This window comes from Sprattus sprattus (genome assembly GCF_963457725.1).
Source record: "Sprattus sprattus genome assembly, chromosome: 20".
In the NCBI taxonomy this organism is placed as follows: Eukaryota; Metazoa; Chordata; class Actinopteri; order Clupeiformes; family Clupeidae; genus Sprattus; species Sprattus sprattus.
Window position 1 is genome coordinate 6464447 of NC_137918.1, and position 19635 is coordinate 6484081.

Here is a 19635-nt window from a genome sequence, read left to right on the forward strand (position 1 = left end):
AAAAACATGGACACATTAACATGGCAACACACAGCTCAGCGTGGGCTGGCCTAGGCTGGGGTGGGGTGGGTGGGTGTGTGGGAGAACATGTGGAGAGAGTGGTGGGGTTCAGGGTGGTGCTGGTGGTGGTGGTGGGGGTTTGTTTGTTTACAGGGATGTGGAAAAACAACGGTTATAAACAATAACGACAACAAAACATGGTTGAGAGTCTACAGTAAGGCCACTTTGTGTTTTGCGGGCGACGCAGAGAGAGAGAGAGGCGGCCGTCACGGAGCAGGCATCTCACCAGGAACTTTCTCTTCGTCTTCCAGTGGTTGCCCTGGGCGTTGGTCGCCATGTGCGCCTCCGTGACTAAACGGATGAGATCCCACTCCTCGGGGGTGGGCTCGGGCCGGTCCCACACCGTCTTCTGCAGCTCTTCCTTGCGGCGACGCTCACGGTTATCCTCAATCAGCTTCCGCTTCGCCAGGCGCTTGCTGTCGTCCAGAACCACTGAGGAGGGGGCAAGGGGAGACAGCAGAGGAGAGGAGAGGGGAGGAGGTGAGGGGAGAGGAGAAGAGAAGGGAGAGAACAGGGAGGAGAGGAGAGGAGAGAGGAAAGAAGAGGAGAGGAGAAAAGGAGAAGACAGGAGGGGAGGGGAGGAGAAGGAGGGGAGAGGAGAGGGAGCGGAGGAGAGGGGAGAGGAGAGGTGAAGACGAGGGACAGGAAGGAGAAGAGAGGAGGAGAGGTGGCAAAGAAAAGAAAGAAGGAGAGTAGTAGAAAACAAGACAAAGGGGAGCAAAAGGCGACCAGAGCAGGAGAGGAAACGACAGAAGAGGGCACAGGAGGATGGAAACAAAATGGCCGAAGCCGTTAACCACATCATAAGGACAGCACAGCAAGGTGGAGGACGGGACAGGTGAGGGTTAGTTTACTCCACACACATTTACTCCTCCTCAACCTCACTCACCCATCCCATCCTAACAGCCCTCACTATCACACCCCATCCCGTCCTTACACCCCTCACTATCTCACCCCATCCCGTCCTTACAGCCCTCACTATCACACCCCACTTCATCCTTACACCCCTCCCTCACCCACCCCATCCTAACAGCCCTCACTATCACACCCCATCCTAACACCTCACCCTCTCCACTAACACAAACACCCTTATTATCAGAGAGGCCGTATGTTCACTTACTAAACTATAACCCAGATCCTCCATGCCATATATCCATGTTAAAATCTCTTGCAAAGGCGCACTGTCCTTGCCTCTGTATGTATAAAGTGGTCAGTAAACCTCACAACCACCCCCCCCCCCCCCCCCCAAACGTGAGCAACACAAACTGACCCCCCCACACACACACACTTTACAGAAGCCTGAATGGCCAAAAACACTTACAGTCCGTTGCCATGCCAACGGCAATGCACTTCTTGAAGCGGCATTCCTGGCACTGGTTGCGGGTGACCTTGTCGATGACACACTTGGCCTCGTACTTACAGGCGTATGTGGGGTTCAGGTTCTTCTGGATGGTCCGCCGGAAGAACCCCTGCAACAATTATTTAAAGTTTATAAATGAACTCATATATAGTAGATCATTAAGTTAATTCTTTAGTTTATAAATTAACTATTTATAGTAGGTCATTAAGTTCATTGTTCTCACAATATTGTTGATGGCTATCGAAACCATGAAACTCCCTCTGTTTTTTCAGACACGAGAGGTTGAGGTTGTGGAGGAAACAAGAGGTTGTGGTATATGTATGTGTGGTGTGTGTGTGTGTGTGTGTGTGTGTGTGTGTGTGTGTGTGTGTGTGTGTGTGTGTGTGTGTGTGTGTGTGTGTGTGTGTGTGTGTGTGTGTGTGTGTGTGTGTGTGTGTGTGTGTGTGTGTGTGTGTGTGTGTGTGTGTGTGTGTGTGTGTGTGTGTGTGTGTGTGTGTGTGTGTGTGTGTGTGTGTGTGTGTGTGTGTGTGTGCGTGCGTGCGTGCGTGCGTGCGTGTGTGTGTGTGTTTGTGTGTGTGTATGGGTGGTGTGTCTGGCTTCACCTTGCAGCCTTCACAGGTGATGCAGCGGTAATGGTAGCCCGTGGCCTTGTCCCCACACACTACACACAGCTCGTCCTTGTCCAGGTAACTTGGTATGTACCCTGAGAAAACACAGAAAAGTCAGGAAAGAATTCAGTGACTGGTTATCCTCTCTGAGAGCTCAAACCAAAGAGCTAAATATGACGTGTAGGTCTCTGGAAAAATGAACAGAATAACTTTGCTGAAGGTAAAAATAGAGAATCAGGGAGATAATGAACATCATTTTCTCAGTGAATATATTTTATATAAATAAATATATATATATTTTTTTAAATATGAAAGTGTCACAGCAAATCACAGCAATGTCTTCTGTCTAAACAAAAAAAAATGCTGTCAGGACCAAAAAATTGTATTTACCACCTTGTACCGTCAGGAAGAAAAGTAAACATGTTCGCACGCCACACAAGCCTAAAGGTCACAACATCCAAGGATCAGGGGATGACGAGTTTAGAAGTTCTACGAAAGAAAATGGCCGACTGAAAAAAAGAAAATGGCCGACCCGCGCCTTGTGTGGTTCAAGTGGCAGATTACGGTGAGGGAAGAAGGACAGGCTAAACTCAGACTCAGATTATGGCAAGGGAAAAAGGGCAGGCTGGACTCAGACTCAGGAGGTGGCGATCAATACCAAGGGGCGGAGATCAATAATAGGAGGCAGAGGATCAATATCATAACGACACAAGCACAGGAACCTGAAGCCGATGACCAAGCCTTCTGGCCCTTCTGTTAATAATCAATACACACATCACCTCACACACACACACACACACACACACCCAGCCCCCGACATACTCACACGCAGCAGCCCTCCACAGACCACAATCAGTCCAATCAGATCTCACTTATGATAATGAATTTCATCCTAAAGTGCTAAATTGTGGAGGACTGAAGCAACAGGTGCTAATTTAGCCCTTTACTCCATCCATCCATCTCTCTATGCCAGCCCCGCAATACAGCCATGTTAACACACAACTAGTGACAGTCCACAATTAACATTTAATTATCAATTTATCAATTCATTCATTATCAATTAAATGTCACATTTGTCATTGAAGATTTCATGAAACCTGCGAAAATTGAATGAATTGATCTCTTCTACACGGAATGTAGATGCCACATACTTAAGTACATTTCGAAACAAGAATGATTTAACATCATCTTAATTCCACTAAAGGTAGCAGCAATATATAATACAAAACCAAACTGATTTAGTTTTATACAATCTGTATTAAATATCCAGGTAATTAAAAATAAATAAATCACCACTGTTTAAATTTAATTAAGGGTCTGCTACATTTTTTGGTTAATTCTGTGTTTTGTAAAAAAAAAAGTTTAGTTGTCACAAATTAAATACACATGTTAGGTAAACCTTTGACAGTTCATGCATTTTTAAATATTCCTTGTAGTGCACCGGAAATGCTCCTAAAATAAACAAGTGAGCCCAAGGGTTTTAATTAGGCTGCATAACTCATTACAGCATCAGGACATTGGATCCGTTCTCTAAACAGTCATCCTAAAATAAGACCGATTATGAAGGCTAAACCCATAACCGAAAACTAAAAACAAAAACTTAAATACCCGCAACGCAACGCTTTCAAAGTAAACAATAGCAAAATACCTCTATAAATATATATATTCTTTTTCATGATTCAGGAATGCTGTGATTACTGACCTAGTTTTTACTGGGTCATTCGATACCCTCTGAAACAGGTCATGACTCAAGTCCTTCCCGAATGCGTAACACCAAATACGAACATACAAGCCGCTCAGGCACTACCACAGCCAGATCCAGAAAAATGAATCATGCACTTACAAAAAGTGCAGGAATAACACAATAGTCACACACGCCCAGAGAAAACATGAACACACTCATACCTAGTGACAACCCCCTACACGGTCAAACCAGAGAAACATGTAACACACTCAGACCTAGTGAAAGTACCTAACACTGTCAAATCAGAGAAACATGTAACATAGTCAGACCATCAGAAAACATGTAGCACATTTAGACCATCAGAAAACATGTAACACATTCAGACCGCCAGAAAACATGTAACACATTTAGACCATGACAAAAAACACATTCAGAGAAAGCACTTAACACGTTCATACCAGAGAAAGGTCCAACATAGTCAGACCCAGAGAAGACCTCTGTCAGCGGGCCGGCCCTCATACCTCTCTTATGGCCCCCCTGTATCCACTGCATCTGTGAGAAGTCTGGCCTGCCATCTCCATAGTAGTCTGGCTGAGGGTAGTGACTCAGGGGCACCTCCATGTTGCAGTACTCGCTCTTGAACACGGCCCCGGGCCCCGGAGGGTAGGGGCAGCTGTACGTCTGCCCCGGGGGCCACGACTGCTCCATGCAAGGGGGGTGGTGGTGCAGCGGCTGGGGCTCGCAGTGCCCGAAACTGGTGCCCTCGCCCCCGTACATGCAGTACTCACCCCCGCCACCCTGCATGGGGTACCCCCCTGCCACCCCGTGGGGCATCTCATACATGTCGGGCATGCAGTAGTTCATGGTCCCGTAAAAAAGGAATCGCAAAAAAAAACACGGTTTGAAAATGTAACCCTACAAAAGTGTTTAACGTATTAAACGTCTTCGGCAGGGTGATTTAAAACCCAAAAAGGATGACAAAAACGAGAGTTGTCCTCGAAAGGCCGAAGTTTAACAACAGTGCCCGAACCGACCTGTGACCTACCTGACCTCTACCTAAGATAACATGAAGGAACCTTTCGGTAGCACCGCGCCGCTCGTGCGACTGATAAAACCGACTAAGCGGATATGCGAGGGAAGAAGGCGTTACAGAAGCGGGCGATATATATGCCGAGAGCAGTACCGGCCCACCTGCCCGGCCGGCGCCGAATGAGGCTGCAGATTTGCGATGATGCCAAGGGCTAAGCTGAAGCTCGGCAAATCTCTGAAGAGGAGCAGAAGAAGAGGGAAGGACCTCAGGGAACCCCCGCTTCCCCGCTCTAAGCCTGCACTCCTGCGCTCCCCACATACATGCTGTTCGGAAGCAACACCGTATATAGAAATATACATACACATACACACACGTCAGAAAATGTACCACACAGGAAAATAAGGTCAAAGGGCAAATATAAGGACAAAGATGAACCAGGCCAAAAACGCGTCTGTTCTCCTAGAGGTCAACTTTATTATAGATTTAAAGTTAAAACAGCTAAAAAATGAAGCCAGCCGTAGTGAAAATACGAGACAACTCACACCAGTGACAAGTTGTGAACGAGTGGTGTCGAACTAGTGTTCATCATAGTAGTCCTATTATCACCTGTTTTGACACCTGTCAAACATCGAACTGAGATAAGTTCAGCATGCAGGGACAAATCCTGCCAATCCTTCTGCTGGCCTTAAACTTCACAGGGGCAGAAGCTCCACACTGCAGTGGGAAGAATTGATTTCCAATAAGAGGCGCTCAAAACTTAGACACCCTTAATCTGGGCGCAGCCATATTAATTAGACACCCAGAGATAATCCTAATAACACAGGACACCATGAGGGAGCACAAGTGGTGGGGTATTGATTTCCTGCGGAGGTGGTAGAAATGGACGCAAGCCCCAGCCATGCGGAGGAGGAGGTGACACAGACTCGAGGGGGGGCGGAACAACTAATTCCTATTGATCATCTAGCAGCTGAACACAAGAACTTGAATCTTATCAGAAATATTGATCACAAAAGATAAAGGATATAGTCCATAAAAGCCTTATGTTCTGTTCTGTTATTTTATATAATATACAGTATATATATATTAGTAAACCTCATTATGTTACCACACATTATCAATAGTCTAACACGTCCATGTTGATACACATATCTGTACAAATCATTAAGGTTGTGCTCACTTATTTCACTTAGGGAATTCACAAGCCTAATCAAATGTACGCCAGACTTCTCCTGCAATGATTGCACCCAACCATAGTATTTTACTGGATTTACTGGATATTCAAAATTGTTATTTATGATCTCTTGACTATTTTATATGCCTATTTATATTATCTATTTAATTTTTTCATTTGTATTGTATCCAATGTATTTACTCTCATTGTACCCTCGGCACCATTGAAAATGAGGATCTTTTTCCTCAGTGTGTCTTCCCAAGATTTTCCCAAACTTTCAAGGCTCAAGGCTGGTGAACTAGTTAGCACAACGCCTTTGGTTCTCTAAACATCTCACTGTTTATCAGTAGAAGTTGAGAAATTATTCAATTCTCATGCTTCCCCATTGACAGAGAGTACTTGTTAATCATGTGATGCTAGTGTAGGAACTGAATTTGGGTCAGTTTCTAAATATTGTTCATCGTTAGTATTGACAACATTTCCAATACTCCTTTGTTCTGAGTCAGGGTTAAGCAGGTTTTGGAGTGAGTTGAGAGCAGAGAAGAAGAGTTGGTGAGTGCAGGAGAAGTAATGTGTTTGAGTTCCTATAGTCCGTCTGCCTGAAATGATTTACACGTAAATCCCAAGGATCTCACATTTTACACTAGCTCTCACACACACTCAGTTTGACACCAGCTCTCATACACACTTAGTTTTCTGTTGGAGCCCTTGATAAATAAACGCACAGTAACTGTGAGATGTTGACGGATTTCTCATATTATAGACTAGGCTACTACGCTGACGTGGCTAAACTAATTCATGTTGATCAAAATAGAAAGCCTATAAGTAAATATGATTAATTTAAATTTTAAATGGTTGGGCTTACTAATTATGACCAGGTTCAACCGAATTAATAATAAAAAAAAACAGCCGCTTCATATAAACACAATAAGAACACTTATTTGGGGGGAAAAAACACTTTGTTAACAGACATTTCTGTCTTGGGTTACTGTAGCATTTAAATAACACTGTGTGTGTGTGTGTGTGTGTGTGTGTGTGTGTGTGTGTGTGTAAAAGTGTGTGTGTGTGTTTGTGTGTGTGTTTGTAAGAGTGTGTGTGTGTGTGTGTGTGTGTAAGAGTGTGTAAGAGTGTGTGGTTGTGTCGGTATCATCCATACTTCACCAGGTAAGGCCAAGAGTTCTATTCATATCATATCATTATGCTTTTCCCTACATGCCGAGACAAACCCCATCATAGTTGCATACTCCTTTAAATGATACACCTCCCACACAAACTCAAAATATGCTAAAAGGTATTATAGTTGTTGGACAACAAAGCTTTTCTTGCATTTCTGAAGGGTGTGCCGTCCCGGAACTCAGAACTACATAGGGCACATCCTGGAAGGCTAGAACACAGAACTACATAGGGAACATCCAGCTAGTGAGAACGACAGAACTACATAGGGAACATCCTGCTAGTGAGAACGACAGAACTACATAGGGAACATCCTGCTAGTGAGAACGACAGAACTACATAGGGAACATCCTGCTAGTGAGAACGACAGAACTACATAGGGCACATCCAGCTAGTGAGAACGACAGAACTACATATGGAACATCCTGCTAGTGAGAACGACAGAACTACATAGGGAACATCCTGCTAGTGAGAACGACAGAACTACATAGGGAACATCCTGCTAGTGAGAACGACAGAACTACATAGGGAACATCCTGCTAGTGAGAACGACAGAACTACATAGGGAACATCCTGCTAGTGAGAACGACAGAACTACATAGGGAACATCCTGCTAGTGAGAACGACAGAACTACATAGGGCACATCCAGCTAGTGAGAACGACAGAACTACATAGGGAACATCCTTCTAGTGAGAACGACAGAACTACATAGGGAACATCCTGCTAGTGAGAACGACAGAACTACATAGGGAACATCCTGCTAGTGAGAACGACAGAACTACATAGGGAACATCCTGCTAGTGAGAACGACAGAACTACATAGGGAACATCCTGCTAGTGAGAACGACAGAACTACATAGGGCACATCCAGCTAGTGAGAACGACAGAACTACATATGGAACATCCTGCTAGTGAGAACGACAGAACTACATAGGGAACATCCTGCTAGTGAGAACGACAGAACTACATAGGGAACATCCTGCTAGTGAGAACGACAGAACTACATAGGGAACATCCTGCTAGTGAGAACGACAGAACTACATAGGGAACATCCTGCTAGTGAGAACGACAGAACTACATAGGGAACATCCTGCTAGTGAGAACGACAGAACTACATAGGGCACATCCAGCTAGTGAGAACGACAGAACTACATAGGGAACATCCTTCTAGTGAGAACGACAGAACTACATAGGGAACATCCTGCTAGTGAGAACGACAGAACTACATAGGGAACATCCTGCTAGTGAGAACGACAGAACTACATAGGGCACATCCTGCTAGTGAGAACGACAGAACTACATAGGGCACATCCTGCTAGTGAGAACGACAGAACTACATAGGAAAATCCTGCTAGTGAGAACGACAGAACTACATAGGGCACATCCTGCTAGTGAGAACGACAGAACTACATAGGGAACATCCTGCTAGTGAGAACGACAGAACTACATAGGGAACATCCTGCTAGTGAGAACGACAGAACTACATAGGGAACATCCTGCTAGTGAGAACGACAGGTCTGTTTATCTGTCCTTCACATGAACATCAACAATCAAATTTAATTTGGAGAACATACCAAAACTAGCAGCTTTAAAGACATACCTCAAAAGGTGGCTAATTGTTGCATATTGTTGCTCTAAACTAAAGCAGGGAGGATGGGTAGGATTTGGTAACACTTTAGTATTTTCACACTTTTGACCTTGAACGGAATGATAACATTTCTGGTTTGATGTGGGTATGTTATGTTGCTTAATAATGTTATGTTGCTTAAACAACGTGGGATGTTGGTATGTTTTGTTGCTCAATAATGTTATGTTGCTTAAACAACTGCTGTTGAGGAAGACACTTGGTATTTTTCTTGTGGAAAATACATCTCAACATCTGTACATTTAATTAATTCTCTAAGTTTATATTTAATTCAATTCATTTGGCACTGCACCCTGAATCTCGTTGGACATGTGTAAAACACATTTTTGACTTGACTACAATGACTAAAATGGTATTTGTATTTGTCTATGGGTTGCAGCCTTTAATATTACTATTTAAAACAATACTGTTAATCTACGTAAATTAACCAAATCTGTATCTTTGAACAGGAAGTAGTCATGGCAGGCCCGTAGACCTGAGAAGCCCCCTAAGGTCCCTTCAGGATAGTTTCCTAGAAATACAGCAGGCTATTACTAAACTCAATTTAAACCGTCATAGAGTTATAAATAACCCGGAACCATGGCAACCTGACAGGTTAGCGCATTAACCTTCTCTTATCGCGTCAACATGTTGCAGTTTAAGGTTAAGGCAGAGGTTTTCTCTCTAGAAATCGGTCCTCTTTAGTAACTGCTGATTGAAGTGCTGCTTGCACTGGTAGTTCAAAATGAGCTTCCCTTGATTGATTGCTCCCTTCCAAATTCATCATCTTTAGTCTCGTCGTAACATCCCAGGCTTTATGCTTCTTTATAAAACTCTTCTTGGGCAGAAACTCCCCTCTTCTCAGTTATTGCATCCGATATCTGTGGCCAAGTCCATTACGCGGTCTTTTGATCCCTAAACCCATCACATCAGAGTAAAGGACTCTACACCCAATACATCGGAGTCAATGACTCTAAACCCAACACATCAAAGTAAAGGACTCTGAACCAACACACCGGAGTAAAAGACTCTAAACCAACACATCAGAGTGAAAGACTCTAAACCAACACATCGGAGTCAATGACTCTAAACCCAACACATCAGAGTAAAGGAACTCAACACGTCAGAGTCAATGACTCTAAACCCAACACATCGGAGTAAAGGAACCCAACACATCAGAGTAAAGGAACCCAACACATCGGAGTAAAGGAAACCAACACATCTTTTGGCCTGTTAACATTCCAGTCTGCTGCTTCTAAAGATTGGAATCTGTTACAAAAACACTTTAACTGGATAAACCTCTGCTTAGAATATTATATGGACACTTTTAATGATTCTGTTTGTTTAGTTAGTTATTCTTCTTTGTTTGTGTTTGTCGTGTGTGTTTTTATTGTCGTGGGCTTTCTTAATGTCTTGCCTGGTCATGTATGTCTCAAGGCTCTCTCAGGACAAAGAACTTACACACACAGCAGAAAACTAAAGACAACCGCATGTGACATAAGTGACAGGCCACTTCATCCTGGCCACAGAATACACACACACACACACACACACACCAGGAAGTGGAGCAGACCTTACGTCTAATCTTATTTTTTCTTCCTTCCTCTTTTCTTTCTTTCTTTTCCTTGCTCAGAGGCCCTCACTACTTGTTTCTACAAAAAAGCACAGCTCTTTATATTTATACATACATTTATATATCTATTTTAAAGACTGGCTTAAAGAACATTTAAACATGTGCTTGTCTCAGGTTGGACATTATGGCACAAATAGAAGTTATTGTGTATGTTGGAGTTGCTAGGTTACGGGGACGCTGGCGAGTTTAACGCCGTTCTGTCTGGCATAGTTTTCGTTAGATTTTCTACCATAATCTTAATTTAATATAAATTGTAGTTCTTCTTTTATATTTACTAGTGTATTTAAGTTGAATCGTTGTATTTAGCCATTGTTTGTCGTACTAAAAAACAAAATAAAACAAAAATGTTCAATTTACTTTAACACATCCCAATAAATAGTAAAACCAGAGAAACTGATAATTTTGAAGTGGTCTCTTAATATTTTCCGCGGCTGTATATATGCAGTACCAGTCAAAAGTTTGGACACACCTTCTCATTTTTTGAGAAGTTTTTTCTTTACTTTAATTTTTTTTCTACATGGTAGATAGCACTTTTTTTTTAATTAGTACATCATCCCATATGTGTTCTTTCATGTTTACATTTCTTCAGTATTAATCTACAATTTAGATAATAATACAATTAAAGAAAACACTTTCAAAACACTTTAAAAAAAATTAAAGGTATGTCCAAACTTTTGACTGGTACTGTATATGACAATTTACAGTAGCAGTATTGAACATCCTACACACGTCCAGATCGCTTTTGGCTAAAGTCACAAGTCTCAAAAGGTTGAGGTGAAGTCTAAGCACATTATTATTTGTATAACAAAGGTTCATGAGGTTTAGGTGAAGTCTAAGCACATTATTATTTGTATAAACAGGTGTAATACGGTTGAGGTGAAGTCTAAGCACATTATTATTTTTATAAACAGGTGTAATACGGTTGAGGTGAAGTCTAAGCACATTATTATTTTTTATAAACAGGTGTAATACGGTGTAGGTGAAGTCTAAGCACATTATTATTTTTATAAACAGGTGTAATACGGTTGAGCTGAAGTCTAAGCACATTATTATTTATATAAACAGGTGTATAACGGTTGAGGTGAAGTCTAAGCACATTATTATTTTTATAAACAGGTGTAATACGGTTGAGGTGAAGTCTAAGCACATTATTATTTTTTATAAACAGGTGTAATACGGTGTAGGTGAAGTCTAAGCACATTATTATTTTTTATAAACAGGTGTAATACGGTGTAGGTGAAGTCTAAGCACATTATTATTTTTATAAACAGGTGTAATACGGTTGAGCTGAAGTCTAAGCACATTATTATTTATATAAACAGGTGTAGGCTATAACGGTTGAGGTGAAGTCTAAGCACATTATTATTTTTATAAACAGGTGTATTACAGTTGAGGTGAAGTCTAAGCACATTATTATTATTATTCATAGCAAGCGTGTAAGCCAAAAACATCTTCTTTCTCGTAGGAAGTGCAGCGTTTCAACATGCACCATATCCACAGAATGATTCTCCTTGATGAGAAGTTATTCATTCAATTATATTCCTTTATTACACAACAAACAACACAGGCAGCCCTTATGGAAGCTGGACAGACAGGTTATTCAGCTGGGACAAGCAACCAGAGCAGCCTGCTCCAAATCCTGCGTGCGTGTGTGTGTGTGTGTGTTTGTGTTCGTCTGGAGAAGAATAAGATGAGCTTCATCGCCCTGATACCAGTTTAACCTCTGGATGAGGTGAGGATGCTCTCATAAAGCTAATCTGCTTGCTGACTCTTAAAGGGCTTTATTCCTCCCGCTGACTGCAAACTTCTTCATGATGCCTAACGGACAGGCCGTAACCGTGACTACTCTTACGGCTAATGGCTTTTGGAGATGTCCACACAAACACAACAAACCTACAGTTCTGTCACACACTGAAAATATGATGCAACAGTGTAGAAATATGGAAATATATGGGAAATATGGAAATGAAAATGTGGTAACAAATGCAACCATGTGCAACAACAACTGGACGAGAGACAGAACAAGGACACACCAATCACCAAAACACAGTGCGACACAGTCATTTCCTGACTGACATACAAAACATTTATGACATTTTAGCAAATAAAATTAAAATAAAACACAGAAACTAAAGATTCTATCTGAAATAATCCCACGTAACCATAAGGCATAGCCCAATCCCAGGAAAACAACCTAAAAACCCCTTTAGGACTGTTCAGATTCCTTAAGCATCAATGTTTCCACTACCAAACAATATTTAAATGTTAATACATACTATACACCAAGAAACCCTACATTGATGGTGGCATTGAAACTGGGAGAAAGGTCTCTATTTCCACATGATATGGAAATGTCCTAGGTTGCAAAGTTTTTGCATTTTATGCAAATTATGCATTTTGAATTAAATGGATAAGATAAGCTGGCCCCCTTCGAAGAAAAAGACAGAATCCATTGTTCTCATGAGTGCAAAGAGAGTCATAGTTAACAACTGGAAAACCACCATTGATATAAATGAAAAAGTATGGTTAAAGGAAATGTCTAATTCAATTGAGTCCCCCACCCCTGACATCTTGAAGCAGATTATGTCACACGTTTACAATGACATTTCTGTTTCTCACTAGTTTAGATTTACCTTACCGTTACACTTAAAATATAAGACGTTAATGATTGTGACTCATGTACGTATGAACTTGTATATGTGCAGCAGGTATGTATGTATATATGTATGTAGCCAGTAGGTATTTTATTTCATTTATTTATTTGTTTACTCTAAATGACTGTTAATAAGCAAATCAGCCATCTTACCAACCTTTTTTTCTGTTGTTCGATTGACCATAACTTGTTAAAATGTATGCCTGAATAATGTAATTGTTAATGTTACCCCGAGCAAAGAAAATAATAAAACAAAATAAATGTTTAAATGTTATTCAATACGAAGAGATAACTATGTGAATACAAAGGAATTCGATGGTTGTAGGAACAACAGCGTGATGTATAGACAAAATACGCTCCACTCACATTCAATGAATGTGACACACTGACACACAAGACACACACACACACACACACACACACACACACACACACACACACACACACACACACACACACACACACACACACACACACACACACACACACACACACACACACACACACACACACACACACACACACACACACACACGCCACAGATGCTTTAAGCTGTGACACACTCTGGCACTGCAGACTGTCAATAACTGTGTGTTTAAGGGGCCAATCTGCTATGGGCCACAGCCTGATACCAGTTTAACTTTTTGACGAGGTGATGTCCTCACACAAGGCTAATCTCCGAGCCCATGCTTAGAGGACTTACTGAAGAACCTACCACTTCTCAGACACGCAAATCAAACTGTCTGAAACTCAAGTGTGCAATCTGTTCAATGTAGTCAAAGCAAGTCTAACGGCAATTTGGTGTTTTGTTGGTGTTTTTGTAATCAAATATCTCATTCAGCGTCTCCTCATGTTTGCTTTGTCTCCTGGGAATGAGCTTCCACGAAGCAAAACGTTTCAGAGAAAAGAGAGCGAATCGCTTCCGCGAAACGAAACCTCTATGGGCAATAGTTTTCAGGTCTACCTGCTCACCTTGACCAGCTAGTTATCCCAGCCATTAGTTAATACACGCTTTAGATTACCGGATTAAAAGTCTCTATACATGCTTTTCGATTACCAGATTAAAAGTCTCTAAACATGCTTTTCGATTACCAGATTAAAAGTCTCTAAACATGCTTTTCGATTATCAGATTTAAAGTCTCTAAACATGCTTTTCGATTACTAGATTTAAAGTCTGCGGCGCTGCCATGCTGTGACCATGCCTGCGATGCCCCTGGCAGGTACATTTAATTACAGAACCGCACTCTGTGCCCATCCGCACCACACAGCATCCACCCCACTCTGGCAAACAGCTGTGCCGCTGTAAGTCACACTTACGTATGTCTCTGTCTATAGAAGAAACCTTTGCAACACACACACTACAAGCACATGTTAAATAACTCAAACTGCTCAACCTGAACAGAAAAAGAATGAAAGGTCACAAATGTTGCGTAAATATTGTCTGATGAACAATAAGAGGAACCTGGCTTACCTCAGCCCTTTCCTCGATATACCAAACGTATCCGGTAATATTCCGAGAACTCAGACGGTGCCTTCCGTAGCGGTGTACCCTGGAGTGCTATTCTCCCACACACCTCCTCCATCCCTGTCTGTCTGTCTGGCCAAAAATCCACAGAATGCTCTCTCATCTCCGGCATGAAAGCACCATGCAGTCTGTGACAAGCACTCGTCTTTGGGTGTATGTCTGCATGGAGGTGCTGGGGATGTCGACACCTGTGTCTGTGTCTGTGTCGGTGTCTGTGAGCCTAGTGTGGACTTTGGGAGCTTGTAGTGATTGTGCACCTAACACTAAGCTTTTCAACCCATACATGGCCTTTTGATCGATCACTTGAGGTCCCAGGGGTTCAAAGCTGGTCACGAACACTTTTCATGAGCCTGGGCCGCGTCGCTCTGGGGCGAGAGCCTGGCTTGACATGCGCTCCTGAGCCAGCTGTCCCCGAGACACCGCCGTTACCTGAGGAGGGCACGCCAGCCAAGCGAGCTTCTCCTAACGGCCACAGGGTGACCTGAGGGGACGTAAACAAAAAGGCCAGGCCTGTCACCACACACACACACACACACACACAAACGCACACACACACACACACCCCACTCCACTCCACTCCACTCCACTCCACTCCACTCCACTCCACTCATAATCAGTCAGGGATTAGTGGTCGCGTGGATTGAGATGTGTACCTGTGACCCGCGATGGGAGCCCGACCATGGGGTGCTTGGGTCCCCCGGGGTAAAAAAACAACCTTGCTGACAGCCTTTTGTCTTTTGTGTGTGTGTGTGTGAGGGGGGGGGGGGGGGGGGGTCATTGATTAGGAGCTCGAGCCGAGGGGTCAGGGGCGGGTCATTGCTCACGGATGAGTAGTCTTTTTCCAACAAATGTGTCTTTTTCCAAGACAGGTTAATGATAAGGTCACCTCAAGGGGGACTGAGGAGGGGTGAGGAAGAGAGGCTCAAATATCTCATTATCTCCAATCTCACAACTTAATTCATGACACCATGAGTGGTTATGAGAAGGACATTATTGCTTTAAGACACAAAGGCATTATAAAACATAACTATGAGAGAAGTAGGCATTATAAGACATTAACATGTCCACACTGCAGGATCTGAGAACAACCGTAGACAACCGTTTTGGGGGACTTTTGTTTTAGTTCCTACTTCAAGGTAGGTACTCTCCTAGCACAGTAGGATCATTGAGTAACGTTAGTGTTGGGGAATGAATGGATCGAGCGCGTGCATCGCTCTTAGGAAGAAATAGATATATCAGCTCGAGTCTCGCTGGGACCCCCTCACACCGCTGTTTGTTTGCTTTGTTCCCTCACATTGAACACATAACAGAGGATTAGAAAATCTTCCCGTTTCCTTTTACAAGTTATACTCCACACATGGCTTGACTGGTGGTGGAGGACAAGAGAATGTCAGGCTGAGTTTCCTTTGGATCAGTTTTCACTGTTTACCTAGTTCACACTTAGGAGGTAGTCTAACACAGTGTAGCCTGTTTAATGCATGCAGACATCACTGTGACTTACTGTAGCCTGTTTAAGGCATATGCAGACATCACTGTGACTTAGTGTATCGTGTTTAATTCATATGCAGACATCACTGTGACTTCATGATTGTATGGTTAAGCTGATGGGGATTCTGGTAGTGTGGGGTTCTACTTTTCAAAAACAAATGGTTTCCACAGCAGCCAGCTTGGATAAAGTGGAGGAAAATAAGAAACTATGGGTAGAAGAGCAGGAAATCTAGGCAAATCATAATAATTTTCACTTAAAATACTGTTAATTACATGAAACATTACATTAGTTCAAGACCAGCTTGTGGACATTCATGAAGGTTACATAATGTTACGTTCATGGAACAAATGCATAAAAAAAAGCCCAAATTGTATCTTTGGATGGGAGACACACAGACTGACAGCCAGCATGCGAGTAAGACTCTTAAAATCGGATTTCGAATGACTGCAATCTCTGGGAGCTTTTGCTATTGTTTGTCCACACCACCATGCTGCTGTGGGAGGTCACCAACTCACCGCTCCGAACGCTTACTCACCACTCCGAGCACTTACTCATAAAGCCACTAACAAAGGGCAGTCACAAGATAATGGAGCTGATAATTAGAACTGAGAGTTTAAACAAGGAGAAGACAGCAGGTTTAGCCTCACTGACAACATGCACATAATAACACCAAATAACAGCAACCATGGCCATGGGGGGGGGGGGGGGGGTTGCAGGTTCAAGTTCACCTGCTGTGTGCTGCAGGAGGGGGCACAGTCCTCACAGGGACACTTTTTGTAACTAAAAATAGCTTTACCGGCATTAGGCCTATTTGGTGCGTCACTGGGTAATTAAATCAACTTTTAAGCACTCGGAATATATCTCCCTGATGTACCCCTTACTAAAAGACACACTAAAGTGAGTAGACCCTTATGTACCCCAGACACACCCTCAAGCGAGTAGACCCTGATGTACCCCTTACTTAAAGACACATACTCTAAAGCAAGTAGACCCTAATATATCCCTTACTTAAAGACACAGTCTGAAGTGAGTAGACCCTGATGTAACCCTTACTTAAAGACACTTTGGGCCTGATTTACTAACAGGATTGCGCCCATTTCTGGCATAAAATAGCGGTCGTAAACATAAAACGGTATTTACTAAGGGGGCGCATTTGAGTAGAGTCGCATATTAACGCTTTGAGGGTGTGTACCTGCAAACAGGTGGGATGGTTCGGAAACGTGGGTGGTAACGTAGGCGTGAAGCGCTATTTAATGGGAGAAGTGCGCCTAATGATGAACTGCGTGGTATTTACTAAACTGCCCGGCGAGCGCACATCTCTGATTTGCAGGCTAATTCTCTGCCTCATAAAAGCACGTCTTAAGCAGGAAGCGCATTTCCACTGAGTCTGAAAACGTTGATATGGCAGCAGCAAAGCAAAGACATAGACAGAGAGAGCGAACAGAAATATTTTTTTCAACTCGTATAATTCATATATTCATATATATGAAATTAAACTTTCCGAACGTAATTGGAGAAATTGATCGCACCCACATGCAAACAGTCCCACCTTCAATCCACGAACACGTTTACCGAAACAGAAGCACACATATTCAATAAATGTCCAGGTCATAAGTGATGCCAACATGACCATTACTTACGTGGTAGTGGTCTGTCCATGACAGTTTTATCTTCCGGAATAGTGCCATCTATCCATGATTGAGCAACGGTGATTTTGGAGAGGCCTGGCTACTTATGTAGCCAGGTAAATGTATTTGTTTCAGTGGGGATAGGCTATATTGTAGTGAACCCATGTACCTTGTAGAACGTATTAATCTCGCCATGTTCACATCTATATTGTTATAATAGACAGTTTATGCATTAATGCCACCAATAGCATATTATTTATAATCGTGTTCTTTTAAACATCTCGCTGTAGGTGATGGCGGGCAAAACAACAATATAACCCATTGAATCAGGTTCAGTGATTGAGCGAACGTGACCAATACATCTATCTCGCTATCTATTCGCTGAACCTTAGTTTTTTCTTCCTCAAATCTCCATGGTGGCAGTAACTTGCTAGCAAGTTCTCCAGTCTTTTAACAGTGCGCTAAATAATGATTGCCCAGCGCGTATCTGGCTTGATAAATATCACGGAAAATGCGGGGAATCACCGTGCATTAATTTGCGGCCGGCAAAGGTGCAGATTAAGATGCGTTCGCAAATCAATCTTAGTAAATCAGGCTCTTTAAAGGGCGGAGTAAGCACAGTTTGCCCAGCGCAGATCTGGCTTGATAAATACCATGAAAAATGCGCAAAAACACTGTGCGTTAATATGCGAACGCAGATTAAGCAGCGCTCGCATATTAGTAAATCAGGCTCTTTGTGTCTTGGGGGTGAGCTTCCACGAAGAGAAACGTTTTCCAAACAAAAGAGAGCGAACCATTTCCACAAAACAAAACCTCATTGTATATTAGTTTTCAGGTCTCCCTGCTCACCCTGACCAGTTAGTGATCCCAGCCGTTAGTTAATACACGGTTTTCGATTACCAGATTTAAAGTCTCTAAACATGCTTTTCGATTACCAGATTTAAAGTCAGCAGCGCTGCCATGCTGTGACCATGCCTGCGATGCCCCTGGTAGGTACATTTAATTACAGAACCACACTCTGTTCCCATCCGCACCACACAGCATCCACCCCACTTTGACAAACAGCTGTGCCGGCCGTTTAAAGTCACACTTGGGTACGTTTCTGTCCATAGAAGAAATCTTTGCAACACACACACTACAAGCACATGTTAAATTATTTACAACTGAAACTACTCAACCTGAACAGAAAAAGAAAGAACGGTCACAAATGTTGGGTAAATGTCGTCAATAAGAGGAACCTGGCTTACCTCAGCCCTTTCCTCGATATACCAAACATATCCGGTAATATTCCGAGAACTCAGACAGTGCCTTCCGTAGCGCTGTACCCGGGAGTGCTATTCTCCCACACACCTCCTCCATCCCTGTCTGTCTGTCTGGCCAAAAATCCACACAATGCTCTCTCATCTCCAGCATGAAAGCACCATGCAGTCTGTGACAAGCACTCGTCTATGGAGGTGCTGGGGCTGTCGACACCTGTGTCTGTGTCTGTGTCGGTGTCTGTGAGCCTAGTGTGGACTTTGGGAGCTTGTAGTGATTGTGCACCTAACACTAAGCTTTTCAACCCATACATGGCCATTTGATCGATCAATTGAGGTCCCAGGGGTTCAAAGCTGGTCACGAACACTTTTCATGAGCCTGGGCCGCGTCGCTCTGGGGCGAGAGCCTGGCTTGACATGCGCTCCTGAGCCAGCTGTCCCCGAGACACCGCCGTTACCTGAGGAGGGCACGCCAGCCCAGCGAAACATTACATTAGTTTAAGACCAGCTTGTGGACATTTATAAAGGTTACATAATGTTATATTCATGGAACAAATGCATTAAAAAAAAGCCCAAATTGTATCTTTGGATGGGAGACACACAGACTGACAGCCAGCATGCGAGTAAGACTCTTAAAATCGGATTTCAGATGACTGCAATCTCTTGGAGCTTTTGCTATTGTTTGTCCACACCACCATGCTGCTGTGGGCTGCATGAATAGTCAACAACTAACCGCCCCG

The 19635-nt window shown here is 42.9% G+C and overlaps 1 protein-coding gene across 3 annotated transcripts in view; it reads right to left on the minus strand.

The window, feature by feature from the left end:
- thrb (thyroid hormone receptor beta) overlaps positions 1–19635 on the minus strand; it is a 110569-nt gene that overhangs the window by 7318 nt on the left and 83616 nt on the right. For all 3 annotated transcript variants that reach the window (XM_080859562.1, XM_080859563.1, XM_080859564.1), the window contains 3 exons: positions 2023–2123; positions 1382–1529; positions 287–492 (listed from right to left, as the gene is read on the minus strand). In XM_080859562.1, the coding sequence (XP_080715688.1) occupies positions 287–492; positions 1382–1529; positions 2023–2123 (455 nt within the window). The remainder of the gene's footprint in view (positions 1–286; positions 493–1381; positions 1530–2022; positions 2124–19635) is intronic.